The sequence below is a fragment of the Malus sylvestris genome, chromosome 3 (genome assembly GCF_916048215.2).
Source record: "Malus sylvestris chromosome 3, drMalSylv7.2, whole genome shotgun sequence".
NCBI lineage: Eukaryota > Viridiplantae > Streptophyta > Magnoliopsida > Rosales > Rosaceae > Malus > Malus sylvestris.
The window spans coordinates 8,703,520-8,721,981 of record NC_062262.1 but is presented as its reverse complement, the minus strand read 5'-3'; the positions used below and the strand labels follow the sequence as shown (position 1 = coordinate 8,721,981).

Sequence of the window (18,462 nt, the reverse complement as noted above, 5' to 3'; positions counted from 1 at the left end):
CATGACATAAAATAATGGTGTGAAAGTAGGAAGCACACACTGAAGGCACATCGCAAATACAACTGTGGATGTTGATGGACCGCGTATGGTTTCCAGTAAGCCAATTGGCGTTAACTTACCAACATTAGTAGGACTAAATACTACCTGGCATGCAAGTTTCTCCGTCGTAGTCGGTTAGTTTTGTGTATTCTTCCACAGGCAGCTCCTTTTCTTCTGTTGACTCGCTTGTTCTTTAAGAATTTTAGTTGCTTTCACACGAACCTCCCCTCTACTCAACAAAACGCGCTGTGATATCTAGATTTTTTTTATCACATATGTGAAAAGGACTAACTGGATTAGAAAATGTAAAAAGTAAACAAAATTATGTTGGATAGAGATTCCACGTTCAAAGGACAAGAAGCTAGCTTGGTCTCATGACGCCAAAAAATATGATCACATAATCTTATTATTCTTGGTTAATATATAGATTGAGATGTATTAATTTTATCGTCCACATAATTTGTTTTCTCCGTGTCTTTATAAAAATTTCTCTTTTTTATAGTTTGAATTTTTTTTTTTTTTACAAGTGACGTTACGAAAACTATAATAGAGACAAAGTTGCCGATACAAGTAGGTCTCACTATTATTAAGAATACAATGTAGTCTAATAAAATAGGTTATTTAACGAGAATAACTTATATAGCACGAGTATACAGCATGGTGATGTCCCTTGTTAATTAGACATGTGTAAAAAAGTTTGTTGTATATCTTTAATCCATTGGCATAGAACGCATGAAAGTTATTCTCCATTGTAACATTTTCCTTTTCTAATTGATGGCAATCATCATAAGCATAATCTATGCGAAAATAAATGCAGAAACCCAATGGAAATTACGAAAAAGAAGACTAGTTTTAGTTTGACACGCGCCTTGGATGCGTGTGGCCATGGATACCGAGTAAATCAAATCTAGAAACGGTCGGATTACTCAACCCACTCCCACCGGTCGCCTAAAACGACCCCTTCAGGAAGCTTTACTCCAGCAACGCGGTGACGCAATCGGACCCCAACACTGACGGCGCTAATCGAAACTGCTCCGTTACTTAGCCAGCAAGACTTACACCACTTCGATTATTCCGTACACGAAAAGTCAGCAAAACATATCAGATATCTCCCCCCTATAAATACACCACCTCGAGCATCTTCAAGAACAACCTTAAAACTCTCGAAAACACACACACAAATCTCATCCACTTCCAAATCTTTCCTTTCCAGCTTACTCCTTCGCTTTACTCCTGCGAGCTGAACCCTAAACCCGAATCTTAAACCCTAATCGACCGTCATCAGCCATGAAGAGAAGCAGGCAAGACGAGACCTTAGACATGGTCAATTGTCTAATGCTTTTATCCAAGGTAGGGGAACCCGATTCCTCCCCCATCAAATACGAAAACTCGAAAAATGACCGAGTTTTCGTGTGCAAGACGTGTGATCGGGAGTTCCCGTCGTTCCAAGCCCTCGGAGGCCACAGGGCGAGTCACAAGAAGCCGAAGCTAATGCCCGGTGGGGCTGTTGACCTTTTACATTTGGCGGAGTTCCCGGGGTCGCCGGTGAAGCCCAAGAAGCATGAGTGCCCGATCTGCGGGCTTGAGTTCACGGTCGGACAGGCGCTTGGGGGACACATGAGGAGACATAGGGACGTCATCCAAGCTGCGGCTGTTCGAGCTCAGCCGTCGCCGCCGATGCCTGTTTTGAAGAAGTCAAATAGTAGCAAAAGGGTGTCGTGTTTGAATATGGAGTTGAATTTGGATCTGCATTTGGCACCACCGGGTCATCAACAATACGATTTGACGAAGCTGCAGATGATTTCTTGATTTGTTACATGTTTAGTTTATATTTATCTCCTTCGACTGGCGTCAACAGATAGATTTAGTTTTGATGTATACTTATTCGTACAGATCATAGTCTTTTTATCTTTTATTTTTTAATTCGATGTTTATATTGAAACATGGTGGAGATGAATTTATTGGATTTTTTTTTGGGAACATATTCTTAATTTTATGAGATTTTGTATTCGATATTTCGTATTACTTACGCCATATTTGCATTTAAAAAACATATTATATGTTTATAATTACGATGATATATCTTTATACTTGTCACTTGATAAATATCAGAAAAGAGTTCGAGTAATATTAAAAAAATAACAAATAAAAAGAGTTCAAATAGAAAATGAATAAGTATTGTAGTAGGTCAGCTCTTAACTTTACTGGTCGTAGGGATTGTCGACAAAGATGGCCACTCGATCGATAGGCATAAGTTTGGGGAAGGGGTTTGAATTTTTGAATATTATTGTCAGGTATTTTATGTGAGGTTATGCCCTGTAACATGTAGTCGTGTCTTAATTATGTGGTTCCACTCGCTAGGGATGGCAACGGTTTGGTTTGAGGATGAAAATGTTGCATCCATCCTGATAACCACGAAAATTAACCATATTCATAATCACAAATTAACCATGGGGTATTATCTATAACCATACCCACCGGACACTAACCTTGGCCTTTAAGGTCTGTAGGAGGAAGAGAATAATCCTTTTATAATTATTCTTGGTCGGTGCAAATGCTTGGATGTAGAATTGTATAAAATTAATGAATGATTTTGATTTGATGGGTAAATCCTTTTATACATACATAAATCGGCACTAGGCCAGAATAGAATTCCTTGGAGGAGAAGTAATCGAAATATAAATGAACTACACACTTCTCAATTGATTTCAAATTTTAATTAGGGTTGTATTCCATCATGCTTCTTAATTAAAATTTGATGACTTCAGTTATACAAGTTTGGTTCGAAGTAGGGAAATCCAATAGACATGGTCTAAAAGGTAACTCCCAATGTCCATATTACACATGAAAAAGGGAACTCCAACATCCATTACATATGAAAAAGAGATGACAATTTGTAAACTACTTCACGAATTAAGCTGCTCATGATCTCCTATTGACTTCTCTTTCCTCAGTATCCTTGCAGATGTAATCTTGATTGTCGTACTGATCAATGCTAAAGAATGAACCAGGTTGGATCTTGATGTGTTCTTGGTTTTTCTCCAAGCTTGGCTTAACAAACATGCAGGAGCACTAGGGTTCCAATTCCATGGCGTCAAGAACGAGTTTCGAACTCCAAGAAGGATGTCAGCTGCTTGTGTCGATCGTTGGTTTATACAGGATCGTCTCCGACATTTTGGGATCTCTGTGCGATTTTAATAAAAAGGTCCTCCTTATTTTAAAAATAAATAATTTTTTTGACAATATATTGATACATAATTCAACAATCAATATATTCAAACTTAATCCAAATCAGCATCTCACTCTTACTAACTAAATAATCTTCTTCAATTGCCATGAAGTCATGTTTTAGGGTTCATCCATGAAAAAATGGAGCACGACTGAAAGAGAGATACGAAAATATGTTTGTGTTTGTGGAAGAAAGTAATAACAAGTTAGTTTTTTATTGCTAAAGAAAATTGAAAGAAAGTAATACACAAGTTTTTTTATTGCTAGAGAAAAGTGAAAAACTAATACATTAAGTGTAAGCTCCACTTAATCAATTGTAATATACATAAAATCATAAGATGATGATTTTTCTTTTCAGTTAAATCTTTTTTCTTGGAAAATTTATACTCATATGTAATATATAAGAGGCTCAAAAATTTTGGAACCCTTCAGAAATTCAAGACCCTGTGCCACTACACCTTTTGCACACCCCAACGCCAGGTTTATGATCATCAAGTTTTTTATCACTTCCTTTAACTTAAACTCTGGTTCTTCTTGTTCTATTGGAGCTGAAGCCGATGATTCAAGTGTCGTAAAAACGATGAAAGTCATGCTGCTATACATATATGGTTTTGTTTGTTTGGACAAGATCTTATTAACCTTTTAATCTTCTCTTAGATATCTGGCGGTTTTGGTGATGGAGTTAATTATTTTTTAACCTATTTATGGATACATTTGTGGAGTAATTTCTACTTCGCAAGGGTATAGGATTCGAGGGAATTCAATCCAAATTGGGAGAGGAAGAAATATTCGTAATTTGGTACATAAAAGAATGAGGAATCCGAGTTTTTCTCTAGTATTAAACTTCTGGTACCTAATTGGTTCTTGATCGAGACACTCACCACTTGGTGTGTATACTAGCTAGTTACCATACAGTGAAACTTATTTTACTATTACTGATTTTTTCTAATTTCTTTTTTAACTCCAATTAATATATTATTCTATAACTATATACGTAAATTATGAATATTAATGTGGCATTTTTTTACAACACGAACGTCTACATATAATATAATTGTAGTTACTAGAACAACGAGTTTATCATTCTATTGTAGATTAGTGATAATTCATTAGATTAATTTAACTCATTAAAATGTTTAATTTTCTTTGCACATATGTGGGTGTATATTGGTTGGAGTTGATGTGTTCTTCGTATGTATATTCCTCCAAATTGAAATCTTCCTCTATAAAATTTATATTTGTTTAAAATAAAATATCGTTAATATAAAGAAAAACTCAATTTGTTTAAGATATCACACTTTGTAAACTACACTTTGCTCCTCGATTTCTCTCCTTGTTGGTTCCTCCTTCCTACTACGTTTGCCAGTATCCTTGCCATTGTTCTCGTTCATTATTCAGTCAAGACCGCAACCCCTCAAAATCATTGCAGTAAACTCATCGTAGTACGTATACTGATCACGATCATCGTCTCCTCCAACAACGAGTTCGCCCTCGTATCCGTCGGTAAAGAATGAACCAGGTTGGAACATGATGTAATCTTGGTTTCTTGTCTCCAAACTCGATTTACTATCACTTGTTGCAGGGGCACTAGGGTTGCAGTTCCACGGCGTCAAGAACGAGCTATCGAACTCCAAGAAAGATGTCAGTCGCTTGTAGTCGATGGTTGGTTGATGATCCGCCATTACTTGATCAGCTTCCACAGACTTAGACTCTGGTTCTTCTTGTTCCATTCGAGCACATGATTCAAGCGTCGTGAAACTGATGCAAGACAGGATGGTTGGTTTATGATCCGCCATTACTTGAAAGGTTTCCACAGACTTAGACTCTGATTCTTGTTGTTCCATTCGAGCAGATGGTTCAAGCGTCGAGAAACTGATGCAAGACATGTTGCTTGGGGTCTTGTTTGCTTGGTGAAAAGCGAATGAGGGCTTCTAATTTTTTTCTTAGAACTTTTGATTTGGTGGTCTTGGTGAATGAGTGTTTTACCCTATTTATATACATGAAGTTAACTCCTAATCAAAAGTGGTATAGGATTTTAGAAGGAGTTTCAATCCTCACTAGGAAGGCATTTTGATTAAGAAATATTTCGTAACAGTCAAGAAATTTTTACACGTCCTATCAAAAAACAGATAAAAAAAACTTATTTTTAATAATTGTAAATTTTTTTATAAAATAATATGTTTATACTAACGCTAAAAAAAATGTCGTACAAATTTAAAATTTTATCATTTAAAAATGAAGCTAAATACTATCAAAATGGTAGTGTAGCAAATAAATGAAGTGTTACATGTTTTGAATTTTTGAGTTTTTACAAGTGAACGGCACGGCTTGTTAGATCTTGCAACGTGTCGACAGAGGATTGGTTGACTTGCTCCACGTAACCACAACCGGTTTCCAATTCTCGTAACCGGATGAAAGTGTAAAGACGAAAATGCACTCGCGTCAAGACCGTCTTCGTAATGGACGGCTGTGATTCATTTATAATTTCACACGTGGACGGTGATGATCAAAGTAACGGCGACTTTCCTTGCATGCGGCCTCACCCAATTATTTTCTATTCTGGAGAAAAGATCGAGTGCTCCTCCGCTACCCTAACTTCCCCTCTCTCTCGCTCTCTCAGATTTTCAATTTTTAATTTCGTCGCCGGAGTTCCTTCGCCGGAAAATTGATCAGTCATCGATCAACGAAGGGCCTGCTGCTGCTAAAGGTAACATTATTTCCTCCTTTACTTCTCGGTCACTGCATTTGTTATCTCATGCAGTTTTATGAAGAAATTGGGGATTTTTTTTAGGGATTTTGTTGAATTTTAGGGTTTGAAATGACAGAAAGCTCATGCGCTTTTCAATTTTTAATTTTTGAACATCTCTGTGTATGTGTGTTTATGTATGCAGATGGAATTCATCGCAGTCCGTACGTGCTGACACTCGTACAGCAGGAATCGGAAGAGTAAAGGGGGGGGAGGGGATTTTTTTACTGTGAAGTAGGAGGAGGAAAATGGTAAGTTGTATAATTTTTTTCCCACTACTGTAATGTGTTTTATCTGAGTGGACTTGGTGGTTGCTTGATTGTGGCTTTTGTGTGGTTTGCTTATTGTGATTTTTTTTCAAGTTAATGATCCTTATGGTGCTCATATAACTACAACATTCTTTCGTTGGGGTACAATTTGAAGTTAAAATTTTTGAGAAATTCTGTCGTAAACTTTGGCGTTTGTGCGGTTATTGTAAGTACTCGAGGCTGCAATAATACATGGCTGGGGAGAAGGGTGATTTTCGACTAGAGTGTATGTTATAGTTTGTTTCAGCTGCTCTTGAAGTTCTTATTTATTTGGTACTTCAGTTTTTGTTGTGTGTGTAGTTAGATTTTCAGGTGTTTAGTGATGTTCTTTTAGGATTGTCAAAATTCTGAAGTGTTTAGATGGTTCAAAGTTGAAAGAATTATTCTTTTCAAAAAAAAAAAAAAAAAGTTGAAAGAATTAAGCCTATGATTAGTTGACGAACTTTTCGCTGTTTGATTTAAGTAAAATGCTTTGAAAAGTTTCCTTGAGTGTTATTATCTTGAACATTTGGCATCTGATCATATTTGAGCATGTGATGGATAAAGTTTCAAGCATTTTCTGAGAGTTTGTTACTCGCAGTCTTTCCAGAACAAGGGTTTATGGATGCGAAAGACTGGTGGGCATGTAAATGAGGGAGATGGAAATTTTGGCAACCATTCAAGAATGGAGCCAAAGCGGTCTCAACAATGGTTTGTAGATGCTGGTGAAGCAGAGCTGTTCCCAAACAAGAAGCAAGCAGTACATATTCAAAACAGCAAATTGAGCTCTGGAATGTCAAATGAAAATGTCTCTTCCTGGGAGAATGCTTCCGGTTTCCAGTCAGTTCCCCACCAATTCATTGACCGGTTATTTGGATCTGATACAACAAGCTCTGTGAAATTTGCCGAAAGGAACGTGTCTCCTGTCGGATCAGATAATTGGAATCTAAGGAAGGGTATCGACAACCAGTTTGGAGAAGATGGATCTGTTAGTTTGTCAGTATCTCATGCGATGGAAGATCCTGAAACTCTTAGCTATGCTGGAATTAAAAAAGTCAAAGTCAATCAGGTCAGGGACGGTGACAATGCTATGCATGTTTCGAGGGAATATGGTTCTAATAGGGACAATAATAGTAACCTGTCCACAAATCAGGCATTTGATAGGATAAATGAAACTGGTTTTTTATCGGTAGGGCAGGCCTATGATAAGGAGCACAGTAGTGTCACACTAATGGGTCATGCCTACAACCAGAGGGATGCCCATGGCAGACCAATAGGTCCCAGCTATGGCAAGGGGGATGAAAGTGTGGTATCAATGGCTGACAGTTACAATAAAGGGAATGCAAATTTGATATCTTTTGGTGGGTTTTCTGGTGATCAAGATATTGTAGCCATGGGCAGGCCTGTTGGTAACTATGATCAATTATACCATCCGTCTACAGTTCAAACATCAGAAACTGTGTGCGAGAAGGAATTGGACGTATCAAATGCCAGTGCAGTTGATAATACTGCTTCTGTACCCAAAACAAGACCTGAGTCAGTTTCGAAGAATAAACCTGAGGTCAAAACTTCAAAGAAACAAGCTCCAAACAGCTTCCCGTCAAATGTTAGGAGCTTGATTTCTACGGGCATGCTTGATGGGGTTCCTGTAAAGTATGTTTCCTTGGCACGTGAGGTAAGCTTTAGATCTTCTTGTCCATTTTGTTCAATTAGGAATCTAGGATTTCTTTCTAATGACTTGTTATATCCCTTGTGTAACAAGGAGCTTCGCGGGATTATAAAAGGTGTTGGCTATCTATGTGGGTGTCAATCATGTAATTATACTAAGGTGAGTCTCCCTCTCGATAAACTATTCTGAGGTAAATCATTTAATCGGTTCTCTTCTTATTTACATGTTAAATTGACACGATGTGGATAATTTGGTTTATGGAAGGTGCTTAATGCTTACGAGTTTGAGCGCCATGCTGGTTGCAAAACAAAGCATCCAAACAATCACATATTCTTTGAGAATGGTAAGACCATCTATCAGATAGTGCAAGAATTAAGGAGCACGCCTGAGAGCATGTTGTTTGATACACTTCTAACTGTGTTTGGTGCTCCGATCAATCAGAAAGCTTTTAACAGTTGGAAAGGTAATGAATTCGAATTACATTTTTCTTCTTTTGGTGACTTAACGTTCATCAACTTTAAATTTGTATCCAACATAGCTTCTCTCTCCCTTTCGCTTATTTAAACTTTTGTTCCTCAGAATCATTTCAAGCGGCAACTCGTGAACTTCAGCGTATTTATGGAAAGGAGGAACTGAACTTCTAGGAGAGTTTGTATAGAAGATTGGAGAAAGGTTTTTTACGCGCGTGAAAATAATCACTTTTGTGAATGTATTTTGTATGGCAAATGGATGGAGGAATTTATGCTTTTTTGTTAAATTGGGTACATTAGTTTATGCAAATGTAAGTTATTCTATGGCAGAGTTTATGGGTTGATCTTGATCTCGTTTAAACCCCATCATACTTTTAGGTTTTTTCGGATTCCGGCACATCCCTTGGAAATTTTAGAAAACAAATATTCCGTCTCCCGCCGCCGCCTCCCCCACCCCCCCCCCCTCGCGACAACTGTTAGCAGCAGGTATGCTACTGGCGGTGGTGACGTCGGAGCTAAGGTTACGGATGCTGCTCTGTGTGGCTACGGCACTGGCAAGGGCAGTCATTTGGCTAGTGGCGGATACGGCTTCAGTTTCCTTTTAGTTTATGAATAATTGTCCCTTGAAGTTGGAACGAAGACTAGGGAAGAAATACTCGGCAATTGTTGAGGTATGATGTCTGCCAAATTTCCAATCTTCCGATCTTCATTTACGGAACCCTACGCCGCAAAGTTTTCCGGCGGCGATAACGTTCGCACGAACGTTATATCGTACTATAACATTTTCCCCCAAAACTTAGATGTCAAATTATGAAAGTCTCAGATAATAAGCAACCATCTATCTTTCACACGCTAAGGGAAGAAGGAGAATGGGCAGAAAAACAAAATGTGCCTGCCACAGGTTACACGTCAATTCCTTACCACAAAAAAGAAAGTAAAAACAACCCAAAAAAAAAATTCTGAAACCTTATGAAACTACCTTTCACACACTATGTTTCGAAAGAATGACACCCAAAAAAAAAAAAAAAAAAAAAAAAAGAAGATTACAAGCACCATCATATCGTATTGTCATACAATTAGTTTTTTGTCTTTCCAAACATTTGTAAGTCACCAATATGCCCCCCCCTCCGATCACAATGTAATCAACTTAAGAACCACAGCAAGCTGATCTTTGTGCAGCTTGACCGGCCCCGGCCCCCTGGTCAGGGTTGATCTTGATTGTGGTAGGCTGCAACGCCGGAACCAAAGTCATTTAAATGCTTAAACAAGAGAACTTCTAAAAAATACGAAATGTAGATTATATCCTTTTAATACACAAAACCAGGAAAGCAATTGAAATACCTCAGCCCTAGTGTCGGTGTCTGCAAGCCGTTGCTTTATGTCTCTTGCTATTGAAAAGAAAACTTGCTCCACATTAAGATTAGTCTTTGCACTCTGCATTACACAATATGTTTGAGTACATGGCAACAGCTAATCAATTAGTTCCCGCAATTTATAGGCATCACTTACCGTTTCAAAGAACTTGATCCCATATTCGTCAGCAAGTGCTTGACCCTTGGAGGTAGGCACAGCCTAAAAGGACAGTGGAGATAAGATTAGGACGGGTGCAAACACATGTTTCCATAACTAAACAAGATCCAAGCAAAAGTAGGATTCCGATCAGAATTGCTCCATTTACTAAGACCAACTTCCAATAAGAGTTAAAGGTGAGAATTAAAGGTGTCTTTTGATGATAGATTTCAAGCACACGCTCACCCGTTTGCTTTCGTCCATGTCAGCCTTGTTCCCTACAAGTATTTTGTTAACATTATCTGAAGCATGCTGTTCAATGTTGCGAATCCAATTCCTTATGTCTGAAAACAGCAACAAGCCAGGTGAGAAACTTTCGAATAAAGCAGAACACAAGAATCATTTGTTCAAGTAAACCAAGAGTATGGGAGAGAAATTTACTATTGAAAGATGATTCATCGGTTACATCATAGACCAGCAAAATTCCCATGGCTCCACGATAGTAAGCTGGGACAGAAGGAATGGTTAATAGAGAACTGGTTATCAACAAAATAATAGCATACACATTACACACCAGCAGGGCATACAAAGATATAGCATCGAACCTAATCATTCTAGTGTCAGAGACTTGTCTAACCAACTTCATCAAATAGGGCCCACCTATGTTATCCGGAACCCCAGAGATACTTTGCTAGGATGCCATACCACAATCCAGGCATGCTACTGGAAACCAGATGCCCATTTTCCAAACATTCCCATCAGTCCTATAGTATAGGTTTGCATACAAAGGAGCCATCTATTATTATAAGATTCTAGCTCTAGGTTAAAAGAGCGTAGTGTACTCCACACCCTGCCGCAAGTAACAGACTCCGCAGCAGCTAGTTAACCAAATATAGTTCCAATAACAAACCCCATGGAACCAATTGAAGAATTCATCACATATATGACATAACATATAGTAAAAGATGCACCATACACTCTGCATCTGAATGTGCCTGTTTCATGCTTTACTTTGGGACCAACTTGTCCAGCATGCCTGCCTGGTACTAGAAGTCGACTAACCTATACCCTGTTTTTAGTCTAGAATATATGCCCTTAAGCATTGCCATTTTAAAATGGTGCATTTCCACCTTTACTACTGGGTTCCCATGTTCCCCAAGCGCCCTTCTGATAACAGCCTGCTTATAATCCACCTCTTAAAGGGACCCTCACTCTACCCTTTTCTCCTAAAAGGCACATTATTTGGATTCAATCACCATCTACTTCAATAAACCACTTGTACCTAAGAACTATGTCTTTTCTGACCAATTTTCTAGTAAGGAACTCAGGCTGTAGAATTTAACAACCTTGTCTCTCGAAAAACTCTAAGGGTGGAAAATAAAAGGTGACTAAAATCTCATGGAAATCCATCTTCCATCAAGAGCAACATGGGTAATCAATTTACTACCACCAATGTTCTGTAAAATCAAAATGCAAGTACCTACGATAATAATTTTTTACCAGTAGTGATTGTACGGAACCTCTCCTGACCAGCTGTATCCCAAATTTGGAGCTTAATTCGTTTTCCATCAAGCTCAATGGTCCTTATCTTGAAATCAATGCTTCACAAGGATAAACCCATGAGGTTTAGGAAGCTTCTAAATAGAAAAAAATTATCAGATGCATTTAACTTTAAAGTTAGAGAATACAAACCCAATGGTAGTTATGAAACTAGTGGTGAAGGAACCATCTGAGAAACGCAAAAGAAGGCAACTCTTACCAACACCTGCAAAAATAAATAGGCATATATCAAATTTAGCATTGGCATTCTGCCAAGTACATTATTTGTAATATCGAAAATTCTTATACCAATTGACGCAGTCAACATTCTACCGACTGTGTCAAGTAAGAACTAGAGTCTTCAATTTATTGACAGATACTACTTCGTTAGGTATTTGCTAATCTAAACATATTGCTAGACATTGCATTCAACACAAACTTTAAAAAAACGCATGACTTAAATTGATAAAAAAATCTGATTCAGAAGCTCAAACCGTTCATAAATCAGACTACGGTAATAATCAAATGCTCCACAATCTTTGACACCAGAAGCTCATAAATCAGGAAAAAAACAATTTCAATCTTAGTCAAACCAGATCTAAACTACCCAGAAAGGAAAACCCCTTTTTCCTATATACTTTTGATTGAAACCCCAAGTCCAACAAATCTTAAAGCCTAAAGCAACCCTCTTTTGATCTCAATGGTAAAATGCTATAACTTTTCAATACATCATACCATTTGCTAGGAAATTGATACATTAAACATAAAATCGATCTAAATTCAAGAAAAAAAATACTCACCGCTGTCGCCGATGAGCAGAAGCTTTATGAGGTAATCGTAATCGGCTCTAGCCCTTGCCGGTGGAGCAGCCATTTTTTCCCTCTTTTTTCTTTTTATCTAATCAATGAGAACTCCAATACAATCAAATCCAAACACTATCTCTCTCTGCATACATAACCAAAGAGAAATAAAATAAAAAACCCAGAAATCATTCCTCCAGAAAAAATCATAAATCCATTAAAACAAAGAAATTAACAGCAGCAAAATACCAGATCAACAAAAAAGGGATTTAGAGAGAGAAAGAGGAGGAGAGAGAAGGGGATTTTCAGGGTTTGGGTGCCAAAATTAGTGAGGGGGAGACCTTGTGCGGTTCACACATACCTAACAAAGCTCCTGGTCCGACTATGGTGGGTTGGCTAATAATAATGCGCACTGTCTCCTTCTCCTTTACCCTTCTTTTCTTCCTTTCGCACTCTGCGCACCGTGCGCACGGTAGCAGCTCCCGGTGTATATGTACAGGTAAGATGGATTGTTTATGAATTAGGGAAATGTAAGAGCCAATGAGGATTTGACAGCTTGTAAAGCTGGTTTTGGGTGCCACGTGGAATGGGTTTAGTGGGTGGTGGTAAGTTCATGAGATGTGGTCTAGCAAATGTTGAAATGTGGGGGAAAGTATCTGCCTTTGTTTAAAGATAAGAGTTAAAAAGACTATTTGGAAAGAGATGAGGATCGTCTTCAAACTCTCATGGTGAAGTTTCTAGAGATTTTCAAATTATGTTCGTTTATCTTACATCGTACGGTTAGTAATTATTTTAAATATTTTTATTTAAAATTAAATATGAACCGTACCTGACGAAAAATGATCGTACGATGTACGATAAACAGACATGATTTAAGGATCCGGATAAAATCTTCATTCGTACCCTTTTTGTTTCAATAGAACAAAACAACCAACATGATTTAGAAAATTTATTAGGGGATTGAATCGAAATGGACAAATCTTTAAATTAAAGGTGTATAAAAGGCAGAAGAAAATGAATTTCACGTTGAAGGATTATAAGGGGATTAGACAGGAAAGCAATTGCTCCCTTCTAATTGGGTAGATTCGAATAGAAAACTTTATTTGATGAGTTATCTATCTTCTAGCGTTAGTTGGACAAATTTTTTTCGTTTCTCCTTCCGACGTACCTTGAGTATAGTGACTTGTTCATTTCAACCCAATTGTCTAAACCAAGCAAATCCTATATGGACACCACTAATGGACTACACATGACAAAGCTACTACTAAAACACTACAAATGCACTACAAATACACTAAAGGAGGGACTATCAAAATGACACCTTATCATGAATTGCATCTAATCAGTTTCAAATCCCTCTAAGCCCTACTCCAACCCTTGGAGTAAAACTCAAATTGTAGGTTCTAAATTTACCCCAACTTGCTTTATGAGTTTAAACTCAAAACTCATCTCTGGGGCAAATTAGCCCAGGATTCCCACCTAAGTTAGTGGGGCTGGCCCACCATATATGTGTATTTTTTTAGTTTTATATTTATAAATTCATTGAATCCAATGGTAAAAAATATATATATAATGGTCCAAATTTAAATTCAACGACTAAAGTAATTAAAAAAATATTTTATGTGTTTCATATTCTTTCATAGTGTTCCATGAGTTTCATGGCGCCGGTTTAGTGATTTTTCTATATTTTTTCGAATCTAAATATTTTTAGGTTAAAATGTTCATAAAATTAAAATAGGATAGTCTACATAATTTTTTTAAAAGTTATTTTAAGAAAAAAAAAATTATCCTAAATTCATTATTTAATAATCACGGGCTAAAAATTTAACCCATAATGGTTGGAGAAGAAAAATTATTTCTGAGTTAAAACTTAAATTTTCTAGGTTAAAAATTTCAAGTTTTAACTCAAGAGTAGGAAATGATCTAAACAATTTTTGTAGTGCATTCATAACAAACATAGCCTAGGTACTACGGAACTTTAAAGTTCATTTCCCCAGCGACTAGCACCTCTTGCCCACTCTCTTATTCTTCAACGGACGATAGTATTAGTATCTAGGGGTGCAAGTAAGGCGGGTTGCGAAATCAACATACCCAACCCGAACCAATCCTTTACAATTGGTTTGGGTTAGGTTTTTGTCCGGTTGCCAGATTAGCCTAAACCCTATACTAAGTTTATTCTTAGATATTTGCTCAAAAGATCAAATTCAAAAATTATAACCAGTCATTTGACAACAAAAAAATTATAATCACTCAAATAATCACTTTTTTTCTTCAACAAACAATATTATATACACTAAGATGTGGGAGAGTGGCTAAGCCTCACAATGGACTAGCAATAATGTGGTTCAAATTCGCTTTTGGCGAAAATCGAACCCAAGGCTTCTCACTTACAAATAAAAAAAGAATACCACTAAACCGTAGTATTAAGTGGCCTCAAATAATCACTTTAATATTGATTAATCACTGAAATAATCATTTTTTAATATTTGATAATATATAGTCTAGATTTGACTACATGTTATTAATATTTGATCAATTTCTTATTAATATTTGGTCGATGTGTCTTTAATATTTGATTTTGATCATTTCATCAATTGAATTTGTAACATTACATGTAAGTATATCCCACTAAACCAAAGTATCAAACATTATGTAAAAAAGGTACCAAACATTATGATAAGCAAATATCTTAGAGCTATTTTCAGAGTAAGATTCTTTTCCATCCAAATCTCCTCTCCTCCCCTCCCCCCCCTTCCCTTGTCTCTTACTTTACTTTGTCTTTCTTTCTCTATAAAAAGGTCAATTTAATCATAGATGTTTAAATAGGAGGAGATTAAAAATGAGGAAAAATGGAAGATAAGCAGAATCCGAATCTTATGTTCATCTAGTCATGTAGCAACTGGTTGTTTATAAAAGCAAGGAAAATGTCAAATGATGCCAGTTCCATGGAAGTAGCACAACCGCGTAAAGTAAACACAATATAACCAAATTATTAATTTATTTATCAGGCAATATAACCAACTTAAAGATTGGTGTTATGTGGACGGGCGGTGGCCCCACAATGTGACAACTAGTGCTGAGTTTGTGACAATGCCTCAATGGTTGGTGACTTTGACAGGCCAAAAGCCAGAGACATTGTCTTAGCCAAATCCAAAGAGTTAAATATAGGCCAGTTCATTTTTTATGAATGCCACAGAGAACAATGTTTCTTTGCCCACTCTTCTTCTCTCATATAGTCTTGCACTCTTTGCTTAATTGGTAAGGCATTGAACAAGTACATGTGATATGTATTCAACTTCATAGTAATATAGAATGGGGGAAGATAATAAAATAACAGTTAAAGAATCGTTAGATCATACGTGCATCAGTGATAGCGGCATAACGAAGCGCACATGCATCACATGGTCGAGAACAACCCTAGCATACTGCAGAACTTGAGTGCATGTGCATCTATGGTCACGAATATAGGCTTTTTCTTTCTTGATTGTTATCTCATATAGTCTTGTGCTCTTTTCTTTCTATTGTGCATGACTGATGTGTTTTAACTACAGATGCATGCGAGTCTTATAATGATGACGAATGCACAACATGAATAGAACGTAATATTATGAGACTCACATATATCTACAGTCAAGTATGATCTTAACTGCATTTGAATGGCTTCGAAAGATTTTCTAACCCACCCATATGGGAATAATTTTGAAAAAAAGTGTGTTTTAGACTGAGATTGATAAGAAAAATAATCACAACATATTATTAAAACTTTACAATATTGATATATGATTCCATGCCACTTGAATGGTTGGTTGGCGCAATTTGCATATCGTAATGAACACACTAGTTGGATGCTCACCAGTACAAGAAGATTGGTCAAAGGAATTAATTCTGTTTTTGTTAGTTGGGTTTTATGGAACTTAGCCTTAGAAGATCAAGCTTTTTGAACATGGTAATCGCATAAATGATGGCTTTATGCCGTCCTCTTGTAAACATAAAGGATAAATTAATTCTCACCAATTCTTATTAATTTCGATTTTGATGTTTATTAAATCATGAAGAACTAAAAGGAAAGACGACGGACTTGTTTGAAGGAGGAAGAGAATAAATGTTTTGATTTTGAGTTTTATTTTTAAATGTGTGTAAATATAAATATACGTAAAATGAATTTGTGAGGATAATTTAAGTAGTAAATTAAGATTTAAAGATATATTAATTGTTCAATAAAAAATAAAATAAGTATAAAAAGTAAGTCAAGTGTATGTGAGATTATAGGTTCAGATAAAAAATTTCCATAAAATTTCTCCTAGGAATATTGTGGGCCTTTAGAAATCTTCAAGATTCATGTTTTTCATATTTAGTTGTCTACCATTACCAGTAGGTCCATTACATGAATGTTAATATTTTCCTGAAGGCAAAGGCAGCACCAGCTTGTGTCAGCAATCTTCAAGAAACCAGGACAAAAAATTAGAAGATAAAAATTGGGTTTTTAGGCATATGTCAGTTGGTCAAAATAATGAGTTTATTTTTTACAATCAAGTTCGAATCTTCCTCTACAAATCTGGATCAAACTTAATAACAAAACAAGGACTTAGCTTTTTGACAGAAGACAAAGAAAGGAGTGAGTTAGTGGAAGTTTATATGGATATCCAAATTTGTGCTGTACTAAATCAAGGTGCCCCTCAAATGAAATATGATTGGGTTTTGGTGTCATTTTAATACAAAATGATATGCCTCACATGCTTTGTGAAGCAGCAACATGATAAGCCATACCTAAAGCCATCTCCAACAGAGAGCTAACCAAAATGCTCGTTTTAGTCATCTGGTCCTCCAAGATATTAATATTTTAATGAACAGTACATGGCCATATTTGCCTCAATCTCCAACCGAGGGCCAAAAGGCCATAGGGCTCGTTTTAGCCCTGTCACAACAAATCATCTCCAACCGAGGGCCAAATGGCCATAGGGTCAAACATAATTTATTATTTAAATTTAAAAATTACAACAACTTAAATTTAAAAACTACATCTTATATTTACAAACTACAACTTAAATTTAAAAACGACAAATTAAATTTAAAAACTACAAATTAAATTTAAAACTACAAATTAAACTTAAAAACAACATTAACTTAAATTTAAAAACTATAACAACTTAAATTTAATATCCATAATCAACATCATCTTCATCATCCGCCATTGTAGGAGTATAGTCAGAGGTAAACAACTGCTGCCGAATCATAATTTCTTTTTTTTTTTCCTATCAAAATATACCTTACTCATTAGAGTGTAATTCGAAGTATTCATTTCCATATTCTTATCATCCATCTCTTCTTGTATTTGTTTAGCCTGTTCTTCATGCCTACATTTCATTTCTTCCGCATCAAGGGCATTTTGCTCCGCCATTAATCGCAATGAGGCCGCCACTTCATGTTGAGCGGCGTAATCATCATTTGCCTTGCCCTTTTCCTTCAACCTTCATGCCTTGTTTCGTCCCATACCTGAAGACGGATTTTCTACCTTGTTTGTTGAATGGTAGGAGATCCATCTTCATCCATATTTGCAGTTGAGGATGCAGTTCCGAACACCGGCGCAGGAGCTCTATGTTGATGTGGATCTTCAAATAACACCCATCTTTTACAAATATCCCAACAACTATGAAACTAAAAGGGTTTCGAGCTACTCTCCATATACAATTCGGCGTACCTAGAAAATATAATTACAAAAATTAAAGGAAATTAATTTATGAAATTAAATGTAATATAATTAAATATTTAAAATAAATTGTGAAAACACTTACTTCGTCGTAGTAATTAGCGCCGCTTTCATGTCTACTTGCGGCTGCTAACAATGTTTGATATCATTTGTTCAAACTTGGCTGAAGATGTTTCTTCCATCTTGAAGAACAACTCTCGTGGTTTCGAATATTCAGTGGAGTGGTGCCTTCATAGAACTCTAAGTATTTTTTGGACACACGAGTCCAAACACCGTCATTTGTTTGACAATTCCCCCTCACACTATCTTCCGACACCCATTTATAAGCCTTGCAAAGAGCTTCATCTTCTTTTCGGGTCCAAACCCTACCTTTCATTGCAGACGAGGTCATTTAAAAATTATTAAAAAAATTGAAGGACAGATTTTTGAAAGAGGAAAGAAAATATGAGACAGAGAAAGGAGTGAGTT

General features: G+C 36.5%; 3 protein-coding genes across 4 annotated transcripts; 2 read left to right on the top strand and 1 right to left on the bottom strand.

Annotated features, from left to right (window-relative positions):
- The first annotated feature begins 1,156 nt into the window (after positions 1 to 1,156).
- On the top strand, positions 1,157 to 2,021 carry LOC126614336 (zinc finger protein ZAT12-like). Its single transcript, XM_050281933.1, has one exon. The coding sequence runs from the start codon at positions 1,327 to 1,329 to the stop codon at positions 1,846 to 1,848; it is 522 nt and encodes a 173-aa protein (XP_050137890.1). The 5' UTR covers positions 1,157 to 1,326; the 3' UTR covers positions 1,849 to 2,021.
- Positions 2,022 to 5,838: 3,817 nt separating this feature from the next.
- Positions 5,839 to 8,768, top strand: LOC126615618 (uncharacterized). The gene is made up of 6 exons (XM_050283470.1): positions 5,839 to 5,974; positions 6,159 to 6,264; positions 6,902 to 7,975; positions 8,063 to 8,128; positions 8,234 to 8,432; positions 8,549 to 8,768. The coding sequence occupies exons 2-6, from the start codon at positions 6,262 to 6,264 to the stop codon at positions 8,611 to 8,613; spliced, it is 1,407 nt and encodes a 468-aa protein (XP_050139427.1). The 5' UTR covers positions 5,839 to 5,974; positions 6,159 to 6,261; the 3' UTR covers positions 8,614 to 8,768.
- Positions 8,769 to 9,298: 530 nt separating this feature from the next.
- LOC126615617 (ras-related protein RABE1c-like) lies at positions 9,299 to 12,813 on the bottom strand. 2 transcript variants are annotated; one of them, XM_050283468.1, is made up of 9 exons: positions 12,649 to 12,813; positions 12,288 to 12,432; positions 11,641 to 11,713; positions 11,449 to 11,549; positions 10,390 to 10,455; positions 10,195 to 10,292; positions 9,949 to 10,011; positions 9,781 to 9,873; positions 9,299 to 9,667 (listed from the first exon to the last, which is right to left on the bottom strand). In XM_050283468.1, the coding sequence occupies exons 2-9, from the start codon at positions 12,358 to 12,360 to the stop codon at positions 9,587 to 9,589; spliced, it is 648 nt and encodes a 215-aa protein (XP_050139425.1). In that variant the 5' UTR covers positions 12,361 to 12,432; positions 12,649 to 12,813; the 3' UTR covers positions 9,299 to 9,586. The 2 variants fall into 2 exon arrangements, with proteins under 2 accessions (XP_050139425.1, XP_050139426.1); XM_050283469.1 differs by having other exon boundaries at positions 12,537 to 12,770.
- Positions 12,814 to 18,462: the final 5,649 nt, after the last annotated feature.

Excerpts from the sequence above, each read along its gene's own strand:
- LOC126615617 (XM_050283468.1), bottom strand. The coding sequence starts at position 12,360 with ATGGCTGCTCCACCGGCAAGGGCTAGAGCCGATTACGATTACCTCATA. Across the intron at positions 11,550-11,640 it reads AGTTTCATAACTACCATTGG|CATTGATTTCAAGATAAGGA; the intron begins GTTTGTATTCTC and ends ATCCTTGTGAAG. Across the intron at positions 10,293-10,389 it reads CGATGAATCATCTTTCAATA|ACATAAGGAATTGGATTCGC; the intron begins GTAAATTTCTCT and ends TGCTGTTTTCAG.
- LOC126614336 (XM_050281933.1), top strand. The coding sequence starts at position 1,327 with ATGAAGAGAAGCAGGCAAGACGAGACCTTAGACATGGTCAATTGTCTA.
- LOC126615618 (XM_050283470.1), top strand. Across the intron at positions 7,976-8,062 it reads ATGTTTCCTTGGCACGTGAG|GAGCTTCGCGGGATTATAAA; the intron begins GTAAGCTTTAGA and ends TTGTGTAACAAG. Across the intron at positions 8,433-8,548 it reads AGCTTTTAACAGTTGGAAAG|AATCATTTCAAGCGGCAACT; the intron begins GTAATGAATTCG and ends TTTGTTCCTCAG.